The sequence below is a fragment of the Eschrichtius robustus genome, chromosome 15 (genome assembly GCF_028021215.1).
Source record: "Eschrichtius robustus isolate mEscRob2 chromosome 15, mEscRob2.pri, whole genome shotgun sequence".
NCBI classification, from domain to species: Eukaryota; Metazoa; Chordata; class Mammalia; order Artiodactyla; family Eschrichtiidae; genus Eschrichtius; species Eschrichtius robustus.
In genome coordinates this window covers 33,231,773-33,253,867 of record NC_090838.1, presented here as the reverse complement: position 1 = coordinate 33,253,867, position 22,095 = coordinate 33,231,773, and the positions used below count along the sequence as shown (strand labels likewise).

General features: G+C 39.1%; 1 protein-coding gene across 7 annotated transcripts in view; it reads left to right on the top strand.

Moving 5' to 3' along the window:
• Positions 1 to 22,095, top strand: part of SLC8A1 (solute carrier family 8 member A1) — a 349,441-nt gene that overhangs the window by 18,084 nt on the left and 309,262 nt on the right. For 4 of the 7 annotated variants that reach the window (XM_068564093.1, XM_068564094.1, XM_068564097.1 and 1 more), the window contains exon 2: positions 2,750 to 4,581. In XM_068564093.1, the coding sequence (XP_068420194.1) occupies positions 2,783 to 4,581 (1,799 nt within the window). In that variant the 5' untranslated portion in view covers positions 2,750 to 2,782. Of the gene's footprint in view, positions 1 to 2,746; positions 4,582 to 22,095 lie in introns of all 7 variants that reach the window. The other 3 variants (XM_068564092.1, XM_068564091.1, XM_068564095.1) reach the window with 1 other exon arrangement.

The following is a 22,095-nucleotide window of genomic DNA, read 5'->3' as shown; positions in this document are numbered from 1 at the left end:
ACGTTTTAAGTTGCAAATCTTCCAAAAGGGTCACCGCAAATGTTTCTTTCTCCTTTTTAAACTTTAGATCTTTACTGTATCGTTTTATATACCTACCAGGCATCGGGGGGTCATTTATAAATCAGATTTTTTTTTTTTTTTAATAATAGGCAAATACTGGCTTCCTTGTTTCTACTCTTACCCCTATAGTCTGTTCTTCACTGAAAGAGCAGAGAGATCATTTTAAAAGGAAAATCAGCTCACATCACACTTCTGAGCGGAACCTCCCTATGATTCCCATCTCCCTCACAGTCAAAGCCAGCATCTTATAATGTCCTCAGTGCCCTTCGTGATCCATCCCCACTGTGTTCCCAGCTCCTGAGCCCTGCTCCCTTCACTCACTGCCCTCTCAGCACGTTGGTTTCTTCGTGGTTCCCAGACTGTGCAAAGCACAATTCTCTTCTGGGTCTTTGAGCTTATCTTGGAATTCTCTTCCTGCAACTATCCACAAGGCTTGGCCCCTTTCTTCCTTCAGGACTTTGCTCAGATGTCACCTTATCAGAGAGGCCTTCTTTAAACCATCCATTATAAAATCATGCATGCCATGTGTGTGCACACACTGACACACACACACACTGACACAGTCACACACTGACACTCATAGACTTCCTGTCCTATTGAAATTGCTCCCTACCCCTCACCACTATAGCACTTTTTACCGTCTGACATTTACATTTATTTGTTTGTTTCCTCCCCATTAGAATATAAGGTCCACAAAGATGGAGGCTTAAAAAAAAAAATTCATTGATGAATTCTCAGGACCTAGAAGAGAGCCTAGCATATCCTTCTAAAATTTGTCTAGGTGTCTCTTATAAATATGGGGAATAAATTGCGGCATAAGGGAGTTAGAACTGGATCTGCCGCTGCTCTTACAGGATGGTTCAATGTTACCTTGTTTTAAGGAGAAATCCTATAACCCACCCAAGCCCAGTAATGACTGAACAGTTAGACACACGGACCATGAACTTTTGCATATTTTGAAAATATGCTTCTATTTTTCGACCTTTTACTTAGAATGGAATTCCACCATCGCAGCCCTCTGCTGTGTCTTCTTTAGCATGGGAAAAAGGTCAAAGCTTATCTCCCAACATTAATGAGCTAAAAACAAGGACTTTAGGTGATGGTGGGCTTGCGGAGGGTGTGCCAGAATGGGCTGGGTCAGGGTGGAGGTTCTCCGGGGCCCTGGTGCACTTTTCAGTATAAGCCATCAGCCTCAAACATAAGCCAGAGAGCCTAGGTGAATGTGGGCCTAGGTGAATGTGGGCGTGACTCTCAGACAGCCTGAGGCTATGAGGGGGTCTAACTCAGCTCCACTTTTAACTCTGTGTCAGGCCACAGGGCTAAGCTCTGACTCAGGACCCTTCTTATCCCCGTGTTATCCGATGTCATAACTGGCTTTCCAGACCAGACCTACCCTGACTTGGAGCAGACCCTTCTTTGCTTCAGCGCCTGCCCCTACCACCTTCACCAGAGCCCTGGAATCAGAGGTGATGCAAGGTCACTGAGAGGCACACAGCTTGGTAAGCAAGGCAGAGTGGTGGATGGAGCCGCCATGAACCTGAATTCCCCCACCAGGGATGCTGTTGCCATATCCCTCGTTGCCTACCGCCCTTCATCACATGTATACGTTGTGGTCGCTGTCATTTTGTCACATGAGCTAATTTAGATGGAATTATTGCCCTTGCATTTTTGGGTCGCTTGAATCCTCTATAGAAGTAATGTGTATTTTAGAAGGACCATGGCAAGTCTGACATTGACACAGAGAAGGAACGTTTTATGGCTGGTAACGCTGATTTCACAGCCTGCCAGGTAAGAGTCTTACTTACACACTCCTAGACCTGGACCTGCTTATCTCCCTTTCCTGTTGTGGGCAGCCTGCAGATTCTAGAGCGAGATCTGTACACAGATATGAAGAGCAGTGCTTGAAGAACCAGATGCCTGGCTGCTAATGCATCAGGAGACCTGGGCTTGCTGAAAATTAGGAGGAAATGTGCTCTCGTCAAAACATGCTTTTAAAAACTGTACTTAATGTGTGGAAATATTGCCTTATAGCAGATTTTTTTTCCCCTCAAGTACAAATACCATTGAGCTTTGATTGCAAGCAAGCTTGAAGATTTCTCTGTGCTTCCAAGAGCCATAGGACATGATTTCATGAAATGCAGTGAAAAGTTGTGCTCTAGAATTTAAGATCATCACCAAGCCTTGCGTTGGTAGGATTTTTAGAGTCTAAATTTCATAGCATCACTCTTAACGAGGTGATTTTGGTGATGAAACAGTTTCTGGAAGGTGATTGTGCTAACCACAGTTTAAAAGGAAATCTCCCTTAGCAACAAGGAGAAAATTAGGCAATGTGTCAAAATTTTTTGTTTTTTCTCATTGGCTGTTAGCATGCATGCATGTGTATTCAACAAGGCAAGGATATAATTGAACATTTCATTCCAGTAAGTCAGCTGTGTACATTGCTCAGTGAATGGGGACTACATGTAGAAAATTCTCAAGTGGAGAGATTGGGCTGTAAACGTTACCAAGGATTGCTTAATCACAGATGGGTTCTTAGAATCATGATTCTCCATAGATGTTGTGATAGTCAAATATAAACAAATCATTAGTAAAAGTAATAAAAATAAGTAATTAGTCATGCTTTGGGTCTGGATCTAATGATGTGATTTTTTTTTCCCCCACCCTCCCCCTATCTTATTTTTCCCAGTAGGCTGGGACAGTTGGAACTCTGCCATTGTCCAACATGCTGCGATTCGGTCTCTCACCCACCTTTTCGATGGGATTTCATGTGTTAGCCATGGTGGCTCTCTTGTTTTCCCACGTGGACCATATAAGCGCTGAGACAGAAATGAAAGGAGAAGGCAATGAAACCAGCGAGTGTACTGGCTCCTATTACTGTAAGAAAGGGGTGATTTTACCCATTTGGGAGCCCCAAGACCCTTCCTTTGGGGACAAAATTGCTAGAGCAACTGTGTATTTCGTGGCCATGGTCTACATGTTTCTCGGAGTCTCTATCATTGCCGACCGATTCATGTCCTCTATAGAAGTCATCACGTCTCAAGAAAAAGAAATCACCATAAAGAAACCCAATGGAGAGACCACCAAGGCCACTGTGAGGATCTGGAATGAGACGGTGTCCAACCTGACCTTGATGGCCCTGGGATCTTCAGCGCCAGAGATTCTCCTTTCAGTAATTGAGGTGTGTGGCCATAACTTCAATGCAGGAGACCTCGGTCCTAGCACCATTGTGGGGAGTGCCGCATTCAATATGTTCATCATTATTGCACTTTGTGTTTACGTCGTCCCAGATGGGGAGACAAGGAAGATTAAGCATTTGCGTGTGTTCTTTGTGACAGCAGCCTGGAGCATCTTTGCCTATACCTGGCTTTACATCATTTTGTCTGTCATCTCTCCTGGGGTCGTGGAGGTCTGGGAAGGTTTGCTTACTTTCTTCTTCTTCCCCATCTGTGTTGTGTTCGCTTGGGTGGCAGATAGGAGGCTTCTGTTTTACAAGTATGTCTACAAGAGGTACCGGGCTGGCAAGCAGAGGGGAATGATTATTGAACATGAAGGAGACAGGCCATCTTCCAAGACAGAAATTGAGATGGATGGGAAAGTGGTCAATTCCCACGTTGACAGTTTCTTAGATGGTGCTCTAGTTCTGGAAGTCGATGAGAGGGACCAAGATGATGAAGAAGCCAGGCGAGAAATGGCTAGGATTCTGAAGGAACTCAAGCAGAAGCATCCGGAGAAGGAAATAGAGCAATTAATAGAATTGGCCAACTACCAAGTCTTAAGTCAGCAGCAAAAAAGTCGAGCATTCTACCGAATTCAAGCTACCCGCCTGATGACCGGGGCAGGCAACATTTTAAAGAGGCATGCAGCTGACCAAGCCAGGAAGGCCGTCAGCATGCACGAGGTCAACACGGAAGTGGCTGAAAATGACCCTGTCAGTAAGATCTTCTTTGAACAAGGAACATATCAGTGTCTGGAGAACTGTGGTACGGTAGCCCTGACCATTATCCGCAGAGGTGGTGATTTGACCAACACTGTGTTTGTTGACTTCAGAACAGAGGATGGCACAGCCAATGCCGGGTCTGATTACGAATTTACTGAAGGCACTGTGGTCTTTAAGCCTGGTGAGACCCAGAAGGAAATCAGAGTTGGCATCATCGATGATGACATCTTTGAGGAAGATGAGAATTTCCTTGTGCATCTCAGCAATGTCAAAGTATCTTCTGAAGCCTCGGAAGATGGCATCCTGGAAGTCAATCATGTCTCTACACTTGCTTGCCTGGGATCTCCCTCCACTGCCACCGTGACTATTTTTGATGATGACCACGCAGGCATCTTTACTTTTGAGGAACCTGTGACTCACGTGAGTGAGAGCATTGGCATCATGGAGGTGAAAGTATTGAGAACATCTGGAGCACGCGGAAATGTTATCGTTCCCTATAAAACCATTGAAGGGACCGCCAGAGGCGGAGGGGAGGACTTTGAGGACACGTGCGGAGAGCTCGAGTTCCAGAACGACGAAATTGTGTAAGTCCTTTTTTTATACCTATGTGTGTGGTTGAGTGCATTTGTGGATGCGCGAATGTGTGCGTGTTTTTTAAAAACTAAATGGCAAAGAATGGAATAGTTACTAACAAGACGACTTTCAAAATATCGAAATATCCTAGCTTCTAGCTCCTGTACCACTGATCAATATACTGTATACCCAGAGATGCTAATTTGATTTTATTTTTACTTTTGTACTTTTACAGTTTTTAAGTACATTTATAGTTTTTAAGTAGATTTATAGAATGAGTCTTCTGACAGAATGTATCCAAGCACTTATGATGGGTTGAAAAATTTGTATTCTATCTTGATCACGTAATATACACACAGAAAGGGAACATTGAAAACATCACATTATGTCCTAACTTCATTACTGAGTACAAATTGGGAAAGCCCAAAAAAGAAACATCCCTGAAAAGAATTGCCTGGCTACCAGGGCTGGCTGAAATGATTTCTGCTGCTTTTATCTGACACTGTTTTTGTGATTATATAATGTTTCTGCTTAAATGCTAATGCTTAATTATGACTTAATGACCAATCCTGCCTTTTCAGTTTTATGCCAATGGGGAAAGTCATTTAGCTCTTATTTAGTTCCAGTCTGATTTTACTTTACATGATTAAACAAACCCTTTTACCCTGCTGGTATAGGGATGGGGAGAGAAGTAAGATTCTGTCCAAGCGTCCGAGTTGACAGGGAGCAGGTCAGAGAAAAAAAGTGGGGAGCAATTTACTTTTCCTATTGGCACTTTACAGTGACATTTGCCAACACTGTAACACAGAATGGCTGGTTGTGTGATAATTATTCCAAAGACAGCTGCTGTTTACAGAGCTTTTCCTCCTTCCTTGCCGAGGGCCAGGGGCATTGCATTCACCAAAAGCAAACCAGAAAATGTGACTCGATGAGCAGTATCCAAACGGGAAGGACGAAAGGAAACTATTTATAATATCTGCAGTGCAAAAAAAGGACATTCCAATGAATAATTATGTTGGTGGAATCATTGGCAACTTAGGAATTTCAGGAGAAACAATATAAAATATAGTTTGTTCTCAAAATAGTTAACTCTTGTGTAAATGGCATGTGATCTATCAAATGACCGGTGCATTCTCTCCAAGATGAAATTTCTTCTACAAGAAGTGAAGGGAAAACAAAAACAAAGGGAGTGGATGGGCAGAGGAAACAGATTTTTCTGAAAGAGCCTTCCAATATCTTTCACCTCTTTGATGTTGTTGTATAGAGATGGACAGTTAGCGTGATATCACAATGAAATCAAGCAAAGAGAGATAATAGCCATCTTCGGATGTGTATGTGGGGAGAGCTTTTGTTGAATATCTATTTTACATTGGTTCTTATGTTGTTAATGTTCCACTTAGCGAGATGTGTTTTGTTGGGACAAATATTTTACTGAAATATAGTAGTATAATAGCAAATGAATATACTGCACACCCAAGGAAGGATTTTCCCAAAGGCCTGTGTTGAATGTGATCCTGCCCACATTAGCACATAAACTTTATTTCTTTGCTAGGAATTCTTGCTCATTCCATTTTATAATCATTTCAATTATTGAACCCTCTTGTATTTGATACACTTTTACATGGATTACAAGTGATATTGCATGTTGTTAAAGGAATATTGCATGTTATTAAATGAACTCACAAGGGTAGCTCTTAAATATGACCAAATTAGTGTTTTGTTTTATTTACTCATTTTACTTAGGGTGTTTTCTCAAGAAAATGTGATCTTGCTTTCTCCTGAGAATACTGGCTCTCTACTTGTTCGAGAGGCAGACTTTCCCATCCAGGACTTCTACCAAAGCATAAATAAATAACTTTCTTTTGGGCACAGTGTAGTAGAAGATGAAGAAGGAAAAAAAGAGACAGTGATTTGATGGTATAATTTATTCTGTCAAGCTCCATTTCAAACATTCAGCCTGTGCCATTTAATTGATTTAATTCTTGCTAAGGAAGGAATATTGCCAAATTTCAGCTTTAGAATTTTAGATACCTTGTGAAAGCTGGTAAGAATTGGTGGAATTATCAGCATCTCTGTATATGTGTTCTTAGGCATATTCTAGATCAACAGCCAGTTCCTAGTTTTATAAAATTCTTCCTATATTTTATTTGCTAAGTTGAAATATGAAATTTTAGCAATGGCAAAACATTTTATTTATAAGTGAAATGAAATTACAGCCCTACATTTTTCTCTTCTTTCTAGAATTTTAATTTTAAGGAGTTTTCATCTTAATGTTATAGAGTTTTACTACTGACGAGGTTTGTAGATGGTTAATCAGTCTGTTGCTTGAATAAATTTATTGCAGTGCCTGGGACTTAGCCTTAGGCTAGGCACCAAGGATTCAGACAGAATGCTTTTAGAAAAACGTAATATTATCAAGATCCCTTACTCTTTCTTGTTATGGATCATTTTTCCTTTGGTAGTTTCCAGTGCCAGGTCCACACAGTCAGATCTAAGTGAAAGAGAGTTTGTCATCATGCAGTCTAGTTGAACTATGTAGACACAACTCAATTCATCTTTAAAAATGAATTTATATTTCATCCGATTTGTTACTCTTGAGAGATGACTTTCTCAAAAATCTAAAATACATAGATGGGACTATTGACGCCACTGAACTTTATTAGATACTTTAAAAAAAATTGTTTTGTTTGTTTAATGATGTGCATGAACCCAGAATTTATGATTCTTTCCAGAGCATCATAAAGAGATTCCTGGAGAAGCCTGGATTTAAAGTATATCTAATTTTAAGAAGCCATTAACCAAGGTAGAAATAGGGTCTAATCTGATCAGGGATGGAGATCAAGAGGCAGTCAGGTTTACTGATTCATAGGTTTTAAGAACAAGATAGATTCCTAATCTTTGACCTCATATTTAGTGTAGAAGAAGTCTCTTAAGTATATAAAATAAACATGTCTGTACCTATTCATTCATATTTTTATGTAAGTGAGTTGAATTATTTCAACATGACCTTTTTTAAGATCAAAATCCATATTTGAGGAAAATACCTGTAAGTGGAAAGTGGTGTTTGTAGTCTCTAATAAAATGTATTCTCGGCAAAACATTTGAAAATTACAATGCAAAAACTCATTAAATAGATATAATTAACAGTTAGCACATGCTTTTGTATAAACCCAATCAGTGACAAATACTAAACCCATGACAGCTGATCTTGACTTTCATTCAGCAGGGAATTCTGTCTAATGTTAACAGCTAATAAAAAATAGATGAAGAATATGCTAATTTGATTTGTAGTTTGGTAGGTGACATCCACAGATTTGAAGTGCTACTAATGTTTGTTCTTTAATGATGCTAGTTTAGTGGTAATAATTATTACAAAATGTTGTTTGGTTTTTCAAGGTCTAACGTTAGCTTGACTGTTCTGGAAAATGTTAAGGTTAATTAACTAGTGTAGATACAAATCAAATTTAATTACTTAGTTATAGCCCAGCAATAATGTCATTTTGGGAAGATTACTCAAAAGATCATGAGCATTTACTGTTATACATTTAAAATTCAAAGTTGGAAAACAAAGAATGTAGGTTGGAAAATTTACATAACATCTTGCTTAGCAAATCATTTTACTGGGAGTTTCTAGCCATAATTTGTTAAGCAATGGATCTGTCCAGAATTAATTTAGCTTTAAAGACTATTACATTTTCAAGTTTGACTGTAACTTCATTAACTCTAGCACATACAATATGCAAGACATCTCAACAAATACAGCTTTTGGATGCAAAATATTTACATCACTTTTTTGGAAAAATACATGGGAAAGAAATTTTTAGTATTATATAGGTTTTATGGAATCATTATTATTATATTCTATGGAAAATAAGTACTTTGTTTTTGCTATTTATATTGCTAGTATTCTTTTCTTGCTCTATAGAATCCCAAGGAATAAAGACCTAGCTATATGAGATAGCAATTCAATTCTGAGAGTAGAACAGATATGTAATACGAGAAGGCAATCAGCTATAAAAAAATGAAAAAAAATTACGAAAATTTGAAATGATCGGAACAAGAATAATAATGTGTGTTTGGGGGAATCCGAAATGATGAAAAAAACTAGAGAATGTAGTATTAGACAAGAAAGACTGTTAGCACATATTACCTAGAATCCAACATATTCAAGATTTACTTTGTGGCAGAAGAATTTTTATCTGCATCGTTTAGCCTATTAAAATGATGGAAGCATGATATTTTACATTGACATAAAGTTTTCCTGTGTAATGTAAGAAATTTAGATGGAATAATTTTAGGGTTTTAATGGACTTCTGCTTTGGTGGATTATCTTTTCAGTCTGGAATATTTCTCTCTTCTTAGAAGCAAACCACATGTAGTATCGTCTGAAAATCTAAATTATAACTACAAGAAATGTTTTTATAAATGTATATGTTTTCATGAATGCATAACTATTATAAAAAATAAGACAGGGTAAGAGCCAAAAAAAATTACAAGTTCTAATTCACTGCTGCCGGGAGCCTAAATTGATTATGTGCCAAGGGTTGTTTACCGGGTCAATCAGATTGCTATGTTTGCTGTTGTAATCTCATTTTCCCACTGCTGATTAGAGTTTGGGGTTATGATGTAGTTATGTAAAGAAGTTTTATCTTAGCAAATGAGGAGATGTCATAGTTTAGACACACTGAAGTGTTTAAAGTATGGATTCTTTTCTGAGTAATCATTCAAGGCTATCACGTAGGGGGCTGTTTGTTTCTCTGGTTCCGGGTTAGAGAAGAATTTATATAACAATCAGTCTGCACATACTTATTAAGCTCCTGATTTGCATTCAGCGCTGGGCTAATCATTATGAAGGAAACAGAAGAAATATCCTCCAAATACCCTAAAATGGGAGATAATGAGATAACATATTTTGTTAAGTACAAACATCATTACAAAGATAAGGTATAAGTTGTAGGAGAAGCCTTAATTTAGGGCAAAATATTTGCATTTGCTGGAAGCATAATTGGATAGAAAAATGTGGTGTGCATTTTAAGATGGAATCATAACTTGGTAAACCTGAGTGTGTGGACATTTTCAATAAATAAGATGGTTCTCAATATTAATGAAAGACTCAGTGACCATTCATTTTCTTTAGTGGGATTTTATTTTTTTAATTGAAGTATAGTTGATTTACAATGTTGTGTTGATTTCTGCTGTATAGCAAAGTGATTCAGTTATACATATATATATATATATATATATATATATATATATATATATATATATATATATATATATATACATTCTTGTTTATATTCTTTTCCATTATGGTTTATCCCAGGATATTGAATATAATTCCCTGTGCTACACAGTAGGACCTTGTTGCTTATCCATTCTGTATATACTGGTTTGCGTCTGCTAACCCCAAACTCCCCCTCCATCCCTCCCCAACAACTCCCTCCCCCTTGGCAACCATCAGTCTGTTCGCTATGTCTGTGAATCTGTTTCTTACATAAGTTCATTTGTGTCATATTTTAGATTGCACATGTAAGTGATATTATATGGTATTTGTCTTTCTCTGACTTACTTCATTTAGTATGATAATCTCTAGGTCCATCCATGTTGCTGCAAATGGCATATTTCATTTAATGGGATTTTAAGTCATTATGAGGGCATTTAACTTAATCTGAGTATATTATCCCTTTAAGCCAATCACAGAAGACCAATACTGCATGATTCTACTTATATGAGATATCTAAAATAGATAGGAGATATCACTCAGAGAAGCAAAGAGCAGAATTGTGGTTGCCGGCGGAAAGGGAAGGGAAAACGGGGAGTTGTTAACCAACTGGTATAAAGTTTCAGAAATGCAAAACGAGTAAGTTCTAGAAGTCTGCCGTACAGCATTGTACCTGTAGTTAACAATATTGTGCTGTACTCTTAAAAATCTGTTAAGAAGGTAGATCTCGTCAAATGTTTTTTACTACAGTAACGTAAAAACTAAAAATTGTTAAATGAAAAAATACCTGTTCTACTTTAAAAAAAAAGCTTATGTGCTCGCCCCTCTATATCTCATTGCATCTTAGAGTTTCTAAGCAAACTTTACAAGATTTCTAGTAAATGTTGCCAGTATTTTCTTTGGCACTTAGTGAATTAGTTCTTGGTCTCTAGAAATGCTTTTGACTTCCTTTAATCCTATAGCCACTGGAGCAGCCCTTAACCCACTTTGCCTCCCCACTCCCTCCATCTTCTCAGCGTTACCAGTGTACAACCATCATCTTGGTAGAACCCAAGCAGATGTCACATCAAACTGTGAAGTGGGAAGAGATTTTCTTTGGTTTTCCTTCCTGAGGACACTGGTAACCCATGGAAGGAGATTTAAGCGTGCTTAATTCTTTTCAATGGAGCCACCTTGAGGGTATAACACCTATAATGGGGTTTTATTTGTTGTTACGCTGCTCTGTCCTTGTTAGCTGAGGTGTAGAAAATTGCCAATGGGTTACAATATCTTGAGAACCATAGAGGTTTTCCTATAAAGTATCGTGGTCATGTTCTGTCATGGTTACTGAAATCTGCTCACTGGAGATTCATTCTTTGGGATAGGAAAGCTGTTAGGCCCCTGTTACATTGTAAATGCCATGCAACTCTTAAGGGTTATCCTTGCAACAGTAGAATAGAAGTGGCTCTGGGCCAGGAGGCAGGAAAGAAGGAAAGGACAGCCAAATGCAAGGTGGGTCCGTGGCACTAGAGATCTTCATCACTGGCTTGGGTGAGCAAGCTGAGGGGACTTCTGTGGAAGGTGTCAATGGAACCAACCAGCAGCTAGTGGGGTTTTGCTGCCAGCTTCCCACAATGCCTTGCACCTTCTGTCCTGGGAGTGGGGAAGTCCAGAAAGTCCTGGAAGGGAAAACAAGTGGTAAACAATATGGGCAGAATTAAAGGAAATCTCCTCCTTTGCTTCCTCTCCTGGCTTGACAGACTGCCTACGTAATACCAGATCTGTTTGCCAAAGGTTGAGCCATCCAGAGCTCATTCTTTTTACAGGCCTATACAGCCGTCTTGTTGTAAAGCCAGGCGAAATAAACAATGCCTTTTCATTTCCTGCCTTTCTCCCCAGGACTCGTGCTCTACATGACATTTTCCTTCCCTCTTACAGTGTCTCTACAGGGTCAGATAGGGGAATAGGCATTGTGTTCTCTGTGACAGTTGAAGATATGCAGGCAGGGGACAAAAACAGCCAGAAGCAGAAATCAGGGAAATTTCACTCTGCCTGGTAATTCAGATACTAATGACAAACCTGGAATATTTTATTTCTAGATACCATCTTTTAAGCTTAGGTAAGAGAGATCCTGAGTGCTGGGTACCCTTGAAGCCCTGGGGTGACCCTTGAAACCAAGACCACCCGGCTTGTCCATGTTAGACTTTCTGAGATAAAAGGTGGACTTAGGAGGAGCTCTCAACTTGGCTTCCATACCCAGGATTGGAGCTCTACCTTTGTCCCCTACTAGCTTTGTAACTTTCAGCAAATTACTTAAGCTCTGAGTCAGTCTCCTCACCTGTAAAACGAGGACGATGGTGGTAAAGGTGGTGATGGTATTGGTAATTGTGGTGATGGTGGTAGTGGTGATAATGGCAGTGATACTGGAGCTGGTGGTGATGGTGGTGGTGGTGGTGATGATAATGATACTGGTGGTTGTGGTCGTGGTGGTATTGGAGGTTGTGGTTTTGGATGGTGGTGATGGTGGTGGTAGTGGTGCGGATGGTGGTGGAGGTGGTGAAGGTGATGGTGGTGATGATAATGATACTGATGGTTGTGGTGGTGGTGGTGTTAGAGGTTGTGGTTTTGGATATGGTGGTGGTAGTGGTGCAGGTGGTGATGATGGTGGTGGTGGTGATAATGGTGGTGTTGGAGGTGGTGGTTTTGGATGTGATGGTAATGTGCGAAGCGACAGTGGTGGCGGAGATGGTACTAAGACGTATTGACAGCCAGGTTTCGTGCTGTTTTCCTTACAATATTCATTTGATTTAATCCTCACAACTGTGTTAGTTAGGTGCTATTTTGCAGATGAAGAAATTGAGGCTTAGAGAGTAACTAACTTTCTTTGGGTCACACAGCTAATAGGGGAAGATCTAGAATTTAGCAGTAGGACCGCCTGACTGTAAAGGCTACATTGCCTCCTCTGGGCTGTTCTCCCCTCCCCTCAAGTGGCTTTCATAGGTGAGATGGGGACAAGCAAGCAGGTCATGGTGCTGTGACCCTGACTACATGTGGTCACGCAGCTCCGAAGATGAGAAACTAGAACAGTCATGTATCTTTTCTGGAGTTCTTGAACAGCATGGCCCCCAACACTCCATCAACCTAGAAGAGCCATGATGAACTGAGTTTGAGAAGCAAGAAAAACTCTAAATCCCTCCATGTACCTGACCTGCCCAAATTATTGTCTATTCTCTTCTCTCTCACAGTGTTTATTTCCTCTTTTCCTAAAGAGTAAAGAAACTCTATTAATAGCTTTCTGTCATTGCCTGCACTGGCTTTGTAATGTTTAACTTCTTTATATGGCTGAACAGTGAATGCAGCTTTTCTCCATTCTTAAAATAGTAGTTTCTTGGTCTTTCCTTTTTGTATATTACAAGACAGTGTAACGTAGTGATGACTCAGCGCACCAGAGGATGCTTGTTGCCTTGTGTCAGCACTGCCACTAAGTTTAAGAAGTTTAATCTGTGACCCTGGAGGTCATTAACAGTAAGAATTCTTGGTTAGGAGGTTTTCCTAGAGGAAGGGACCCACATGGCAGCTCAACGGATACAAACCTACCCACAGCAAATGGAATTTTCAGCAGCTTTTTCAAAAGTCCAATTCCAAGTCACTCTTGCTTTTGACTTACATTCTTTCTAGGGCACAAGAATAACAACAACAACAAAACCACTTCGAACTAAACTCAGATGACTGTCCAAAGACAGCCTGTATACACTTTATACAAACTAAGTATTCAGGTGTGTCTGTAACTCATTTGCTTTCAAGTAAAGTTTTATTTTATTTTTTAAACTTTTGCAGGTGAATTATTGGTCTGTTTGGAGTAAATTCACTGCCGATATGTTTATAAATGTAACTAATTATAACATTTAACAGAAGCCCCCAACTCTTCCCTTTCAACAGAGAACTTTCCTCTCTCACACACACACATTTATTATTTACCAAGATAAGGGTGGGAAAGCAAGATTAAGTCCTATTAACATAGAGTTTAATTTTTAGGGCACAATAAAACAAAAACAATTCCCAAAGGACAGCTTTCATTCTAGCACGTTAAACGTTGCAATCTTAACTCGACACCATGTTTAAAACGAGCTATTCTGTTTAATTTGTAGAAAGAGAAGGGGAGATAGAGAGGTGAGGGAGAAGGAGAGAGAGAGAGAGGTGGAGGCAGGGAGAGTAGGAAAAGGGTGGGAGTAGACAGAGAAAGAGGGAAGAGGGAAGGAGGAAGGCAGGCAGAGGGACAGAGACAGAGGCAGAGAGTATACAGCCCTGATTAGATTTCGGCTGTTACTAAAATGAAGCGAAGCCTGGAATTAGTTCAGATCCTTGCTCAAGCAAACAAACGAAAGGCAGTCTAAGAGTAAGAAAAGAGACGTGGGATTCGCTCAAACTGCTGCTTTATTAAAAATAGACAGCGACTTTGTCCTTGGAGTCAAATGTACATACAGTTAGTTGCCTGAGTGTATGCTTGAGGAGCCAGAGGAAGCTGGTGGGATCCAGTAGGGCTGGTACCCACTCCACTGATGCGTGCCTTCAGCAGATGTTTTATGAATACCTTCCTGTGTCAAGTCCCTTGTAAGATGCTGGGACAAGAGTGGTGACTAGGACATGGCCCCTGCCTTGGAGAACCTCACGCTCTGCTTGAGGCGGTAGCTGTACAGATATCCAGTCCTACAGCGACTTGGCTGTAGCACAGCCCGACGCCTCTCCGTGCCATCCTGCCTTTCTTGGCTCCATCCTCACAGTGCCTTTTGATGGGGCTTTTGCCGCTGCTGTTTAGGCTGAGAAGGAATGTCGCTGAGCTGTCAGCAAGGCTGCTGGCGGAAGCAACCCCACGGTGTGCCTGCGCTTCCCCAGAAGAGAGCCAAGATGCTACCTCTCCCTCCCCGTCCCGCTCCCCCAGGTGGCTCCCGTCACCATTTGGCTGCCCTCTCAGATGGAGACCAGAAGAGTAGAGACGGGGAACAATTCAGATCTGGTTCATTGTTCATAGCCATCGTGAACTCAGAGGGATGTGAAGTAGGGAAAGGTGGCAGCATTGGCTTTGAACCTGAGCAGCTGCCTGTCTTCAACTTTGTTTCCTAATCCTGTGCATTGCGAGGGGAAGCGGATGTTACTCATGTCTGAGTCTTTCCTCTAAATGGTATGAATTTATTGAGCATAAACAACAAGGCGAATACAGACATTGGAGCCACCTAGCCAGGAATTCAATCAGCTGGGGCTTCATGCCTTCAGGGTCCCAGACTCAGGTAGCTCAGCATGGCAGAATATCTGGACACGGCGTTGAAGGAGGATGGACAGATTACCAAGGCAAGAAAGTAAACTGCAGGGGTCCTTTTTGAGTTGTTAATATGGAAGAAGAACTCTATATGGGTGAGTTCTGGCATGGTTTAAGTCGATGTGTTATAGGAAGTGATTCATCTGACCTACACAAAGTCTAATAGGATGGTAGAATATTAAGAGTATTAATATAATATAATACTAATACAATAAATATAAACACAAGTATAGCTATAAATATAAAAGTAGATATGATAAAATTATAATATTAAGTCTTCATTTACCTGACAATATCTAGGGTTAAAATATCCTGCCCAAATTAGTTGTTTGAATAACTGAAGCATATTGTATAGTTTGAATTCTTTTAGGAAAGGAACATCTTTCTTAATAGCCCATGACTTCATAGCCATTGTGAACTATATTCTCTTAAATGGATGTGTCTTTATTTGGTTGTTAATAATCAGTTCTCACATAGGAAATCCTTGCGATATTTTGAGGTGGATCTGGGTCTTTGGTCTTACAGTAAACTTTTCCAGTCTTTAAGTCTACTGAGTTTTGAGTCCTTGTAATATATGTGTGTGTGTATATATATATATATATATATATATATATATATATATATATATATATATATATATATATATATATATGTATACACACACACATACACACACACACACACACGTATATATATTCCCTTTTTTACAGTTAGGCTGTCACTGTGCCTAACTCTGCTATGTTCATTTAAAATTTGTTGCTTCTTGCACACAGAATGAGAGTGAATGGTAGGTATTCATTATGGACACAAAATGACAGTCTTCAGAAGTGAAGGTCTTAGCACTTTCCTTAGTGGATGGTCTTTGTGACAGTTGTCGCAGCTACCCAGAGCCATCATCTGCGGTAGTATAATGATTGAGAACAGTGATTGTGGGCCACACTAGCCGGGGCTTAAATCCTTGCTCTGTCACTCATCAACTGCATAGATTCATACATTTTCAACCTCTCTGTGTTTCAGTTTCATCATCTATAGAATGAGGATAATAGAACCTATTTCAAAGGATTAAATCCAGTTAGCCCATACCTGCAGTATAATAAGGACTCAGTAAATGTTAGGTGCTATCCTTGTAGCCTTTAGTTACTTTCCAGCTGGTTATTTATGGAATTCTAAGATAGGCTTGCTGGGAATTAGGCAGAGGGATTTCTTCTCTTCCTTTTCTTTCTTTCTTTCTTTCTTTCTTTCTTTCTTTCTTTCTTTCTTTCTTTCTTTCTTTCTTTCTTTCTTGCTTGCTTGCTGTGTTGGGTCTTCGTTGCGGCAAGTGGGGGCCACTCTTCATCGCGGTGCGCAGGCCTCTCATTATCGCGGCCTCTCCTGTTGCGGAGCACAGGCTCCAGACGCGCAGGCTCAGTAATTGTGGCTCACGGGCCTAGTTGCTCCGCGGCATGTGGGATCTTCCCAGACCAGGGCTCAAACCCGTCTGCCCTGCATTGGCAGGCAGATTCTCAACCACTGCGCCACCAGGGAAGCCCCTCTTCCTTTTCTTAAGACACACACACTACGGAGTTTTGTGACTCTGTGTGTGGTGCATGTTGTGTGTACCTTGTGTGTGTGCACATGTGCTTGTGTTTAGGGGAGGGGAACTCAAGGCAGTTAGTTGTCTCTACTAGCCTAGTAAAAATGATAGCTACAGAAAATGATCAAAAGTATAAGATGCAGCCCAGAGTATACCCTGTCAGCAAAATCATAATTTTGGTGGAGGGCGGGAGGGAAGCAAGATAAGATATGGAGACCAGAGAACTAGGGCTAGTAGAGAACACAGGAGGGGTCAGAGATCAGACTTTTTCCTTTTACATAACACTATGCTATTTACAAGGTTCCTATGTGTCTATTTCATCTTCACACCAATCCTTTGAGGCATTAGTGCATTTATTTTAGGGCAGAGAGAGTTCCACAGTGATGGATACATAGTAGGAGCTCAACAAATCATTTTGAAAAGATAGTAGAAAGAAAGGGGGAAGCAACAAAACTTTTACACATGAGAAAATGTAAGTTCAGAGAATGAGATGAATTGTAATAAATAGCAGAGCCCAAACTGGAAACCAAGTAGTATATTGACACCTCACTTGGTGTTCTTGACCTTACACCAAGTGGTTGGTTGTTGGGTCTAGTACTTACCCTACATCTCTTTCATATGCTATCATCAAGTCAAACTCTGGAGAAGCTGCCTAGCTGGGTACCCACTGTCATTCCCACTAAGTTTTCATGGCAATTATTTCTTTTATTATCCCTCTGAAGAGTATTTTAGCAAGATTCCACTTCGCTTAAATTGTTTGGCCAAGGAGGGGAAAAGTGTTGCATTTTGATTCTTTGTGCTCTGCATCTCCTTGCCTCAGGAGTATCTAGGATGATGATGTAAATATGCCCGAGAAGTTTTTGTGAGATCAGTCGAGTTACTAAGAGTTAGAGTTGGGTGGCGGATGATGATCGAAATAATAAGAATAATAATATGCTGTATTGAAGTAGTGGAATGTCCACTTCTATTATGATTGCTGTGAAATGAAATTCCTCACGTGACAATGCCAGGATAGTATTCTTAGTCTTACCCCAGAATACACAGGTCCTTGGACTCGGGTGATTCCTTTTACGTCAATGGTGATAACGCTGCCTTAAAAGAAACTGGTCACATTAGCAACTTACCCATGGAATCTCATCACGCCTGGCATGCTGCTTTTTTCCACGTTGTCTAAACTTATCTTTATTCCTTACCAATTCTGTTTCTTGCATCCATCCGTGTATTAATCAACCAGTTAATTCAGCAGAAATGTATTAACTTCTTAACTGTGGCTTTTGTGCTTAATCTAGAGACTTGAAGACGATTGAGAGTCCCTTTTTTCCAAGCTTAAATTTTAGTAGAAAAAAGAACAACAATGATAACACAATAATTATAACAATAATTCCAACATAGTGATATAATCATGGTGATAGAGACAAAGTGCCTTGGGAGTTCAGTAACGCTTGGTCTGCAGTTGTACTAGATTAATTTTTCTTCTTTCCTGTCTTTTTCTTCTTCTTCTTAAAATAATAATCCCCAAACGTATTTGTTACAAAGAGTTGAATCCTCTTGGTAATTGAGAAAAATATGGTGAAATCTCATCTGAACTCTCTGAAAATGATAATCAGTTTTTTCACAATTACGACCATACAGGATATTCACGGCATATTGACTGATTCCAGGATGGAAAATAATCCCTAAATAAGCATGATTTGTCTAAATTTGTATACGTGTTAGACAGATGGGGGCATCAAATATATGCAAGAAGAATTTATTGTAATATATATACTAAATCTTCATACAAGAAGAATTTATTGGTATGATAAATTCAGTGAGCAAACATATTACTCTGAATTCAGATGCACATTCTAATTCAACTCAATATCTAACACAGTATTTAAATCTGTGTCAGGAAGGAAATAAAAGCCCTTTAGGGATGGCTTTTTCACTATTTTTGTTTTAAATACATTGCTCTAAACAAGTTTTTTAAAACTTTTACCTCTAAATTTTTGGCAGAACTAATCCTAACAACTTGCTTTAAAGCCAATTAGACTTTGTATTAGACTGAATATTAAGAAATAAAACTTGATTATGTTTTTCTTAGTTTAGCTCCCAATCCCCAATGATGTCTCTTTGGATAGTCCCCCCAAAGTTCCTATTCTTCTTTCCTGTTAAAGTCTGTCGCATTGAAGTCAGTGACAAGATGCAGAACTGGGAGAATCTTCTTTGCATTATTTTAAGAAGTTGTCAAATATCAATAGTCTAAGACAGTTTAAAATGCTGATTTATGGAAACAACCTCACTTTGCCCACTGAGAGAAAAGTTGGTAAACTAAAATTTGTATTCTGGGTCCTTCATCGTTTTGATCTGTTGATACCTTTCTCTACTGGAAAATGTAATGCTTAGGGGAAAGCCGGATTTTGATGACTTTTCTCCCTGCTAGGAGGATCTAAGTAATAAAATAAATAAAGAGTAAAATTCAGGAGACAAAATGGAATGCAGAAGGAAACCCATGTTCACATGTGTGAATCTGAGTCCTCAGACCCAGCTCTACCACTAACCAGACCAGCAACTTTGGGCAAGTCATTTCATTTCTCTGAGCTTCAGTTTTTTGTACACTCAGTTTTCTGTAAAATCAGAGTTGCAGTAAATGATATACACATTTTCTTCCATTTCAAAAGAAATGGTTGCTGTGCTTTGAGAGAAGACATTTTAAAAAATCACGTAACACTGAATAAGATTTACAGTCAAGTATGAGGAAACTTGATTTGTAGTTCTTTTTGATTTTTAATCACTCTGTGCCTTAGTTTTCTTGGTGTAGTCATTTACAAAAAAGAAACACATTGAAAGACAACAAGTAACATAAAAACCAAATAAGAAGCTTAAATCCTTTCTTAGGGAGTCTTGATAAGTTCTGAATTTGCAAAATCATATACATCCACTGGATTGATCTGTTAAAATGGTACAATGTCTCATTTAAATCCTGTCACTGCGTATTAGGGTAACCGTGTAATTTATTGTCCCTATCGGAGCACTTTTTCTAGTAAAGGGGGGAACTATTAATAATTATGCAGTTGTAATAATTAGGAAGTATGGCATAGTTACCCTAATTTTAACCACTCTCTACGTGCGTGCCGTTTCAGAAAAGTAGAGATTGCGTTTCTACTAAAGACGATTGTAATGAGAGCAATAGTCATCAGAACGGAAAGACTTTGTATTTGATGTTTCTGTCTGCTTCACTTACCCACATCCTATCCATTTTTTTTCCAAGGAAGCTATTCAAAAATCATCTAATGCAACTTGGCTGGTAAACACATCTGCTGGAATGCAGACAGATATGAGGGATTAATTAGATTAGAGGCAATGGAAGAGGGAATCCATTATGCCCAAACCACAACTCCGGTGGTTTGCTAGTCAAACCACATTGACAGGTTTCCTTTTTATTTTTTGTATGGATTAAACAATTGATTTTTTCTTCTCCATCTTCAGGGAAGTTGTAGAAGCAGATCTGTGGGATTGTAAGTATAGTGTTGTCTGGAGCGCTCAAGAAGTTACCAATTACGTCTTTATTTAAGAAAAAAAAAAAAGAGAATCTCTGAAGTCCCTTCCAGCTTTAAAATGTAATTATTCAGCAGCATTACACTCTCCTGAGACTCGGTGACCATGTCTTACCTTATATGTCCTTCGACCTGATTGGCCAAGCCTAGAGAAATGCTTGGTGAGCTTCTTTAGGCTATCCCCATCATTCTTCATGCATTCCATGGATACTCCTCTGGGCCCTGTCCTTACATACTCTTCCATTCCCTCCTACAACAACTATCTGAGCCAGATGGTCCAAGCTCTTTGGTATCTAGATGACACAGATCCATCTGTGTCTTTCTTCCCCAATGTTCCCATCTGCAAAGGGCTTTCTTGCATTGATTCCTGCTGTCTTAGTATAAATCATTTTCTTCTTTTTTTAACCTGTAGTGTTCCTTTCAGGATGGCCATGTAGGAGTAGAAAGAAAAATATATTGATCTCTAGGCATAAGCCAGTTCATTCCAATCAAGTTAACTCTCTGTTTTCTATAGTACGTATGTTGACTCATCATAACGTTGTGACAAACGAGGCTTATTTATTGATTTATAAAAAAGGGAAAAGGTATTGTAAAATTACCTGAACAGTGAATAAACTTCCAAGAGACTAAAACAAGTCCTTATTTAAGCGTAAGAGTGGATGGAAGAGAAAAATATTTGAAGAATTCAGTATTTAAATTGATGAAGTGATGGGTAATTTTAGCTCAGTCAAGGCAAGAACAATAGAGAATTTAGCCCAGGGAAAAATCAATCAGGCAAATACAGAATCAGAATTATTAGACCTGGAAATATCCTTTAGTAAAAAAATAAATCTGAGAGTTTTAATTCACCACACTCATGTTACTCAGCAGAATATACAGGAAACATTATGCAGTGGTCCCAGTGTGCTAGGCACACATCAATCACACCATCACATTAAAACACACCTGGTTGCTACAGCTCATGTAGAACTCCATATATAGATGCAGACATGTACAGATGTTTACTTCCCCACAGTCTACCTGTCTCAGTGGCTAGAACCTCAACAGTTCCCAGAGTTTTGGTCTCAATATTGGATATTGTTTTTTAACAAAATCAACACCTAAAATAAAAGGCAGCAAAGAATGCAGTTTCAGTCATTAGTAGCTCTGTAATCACTTTGATTTGTGTTTCATTTTATAAACTACTCGACGGGCATGAGCAATGTTTTTACATTAGGGAAATCAAGGTTTTAGTTTTCTGTTTCTAAATTGTTCTTACAATTAAGGTGCAATTTAAACATTAGGTTATTTCTCTTGCATACTTCTTATACATTTCCTTTTTCAATTGGTATAAAATATGAGACTCAAGAAAGGAATTTTCTGAGCAGCTGTTAGGCAGTAAATCAATCTGTATAATTCAGGTACTACCTAGTGAAACACTTCACCAGGTGCCTGCAACGGGTCAGCTTATCGTTCATGAGAACATAGGCGTCTTCTTTTATTTACATCTATTACACTTTTACCTACGTACCCAGGGATTAGTAAATACCTGCCTTATAAGCAAAGAAAATTGGAATAAAACTTCTTGACACACATTACACCTTTGTATACCTTTGAGTTCCTACTTAAAGGATGTTGATTTAGGTTTATCATGCTGTGCAGTAATATTATATGTAATAAAGCCTCAAAAAAGCTATGACATGAGTGTTTTCATGTGATATGAAACTCACATGGTATTTAGACAGAAGGTGTAAAGTAAATCAATGCTAGTAACATCTGAATTCTTCCAGACTTTTTCTTTATTAAGAAAAAAAAAAAGGGATCTGTTTGTAAAGATTCTTAAAATATATAATTTTAAAGATCAAAAATGATAGCCAGAAAAAAAAAAACCCCTCTAAATTAGACTCTAACTTTTCAGGGGGT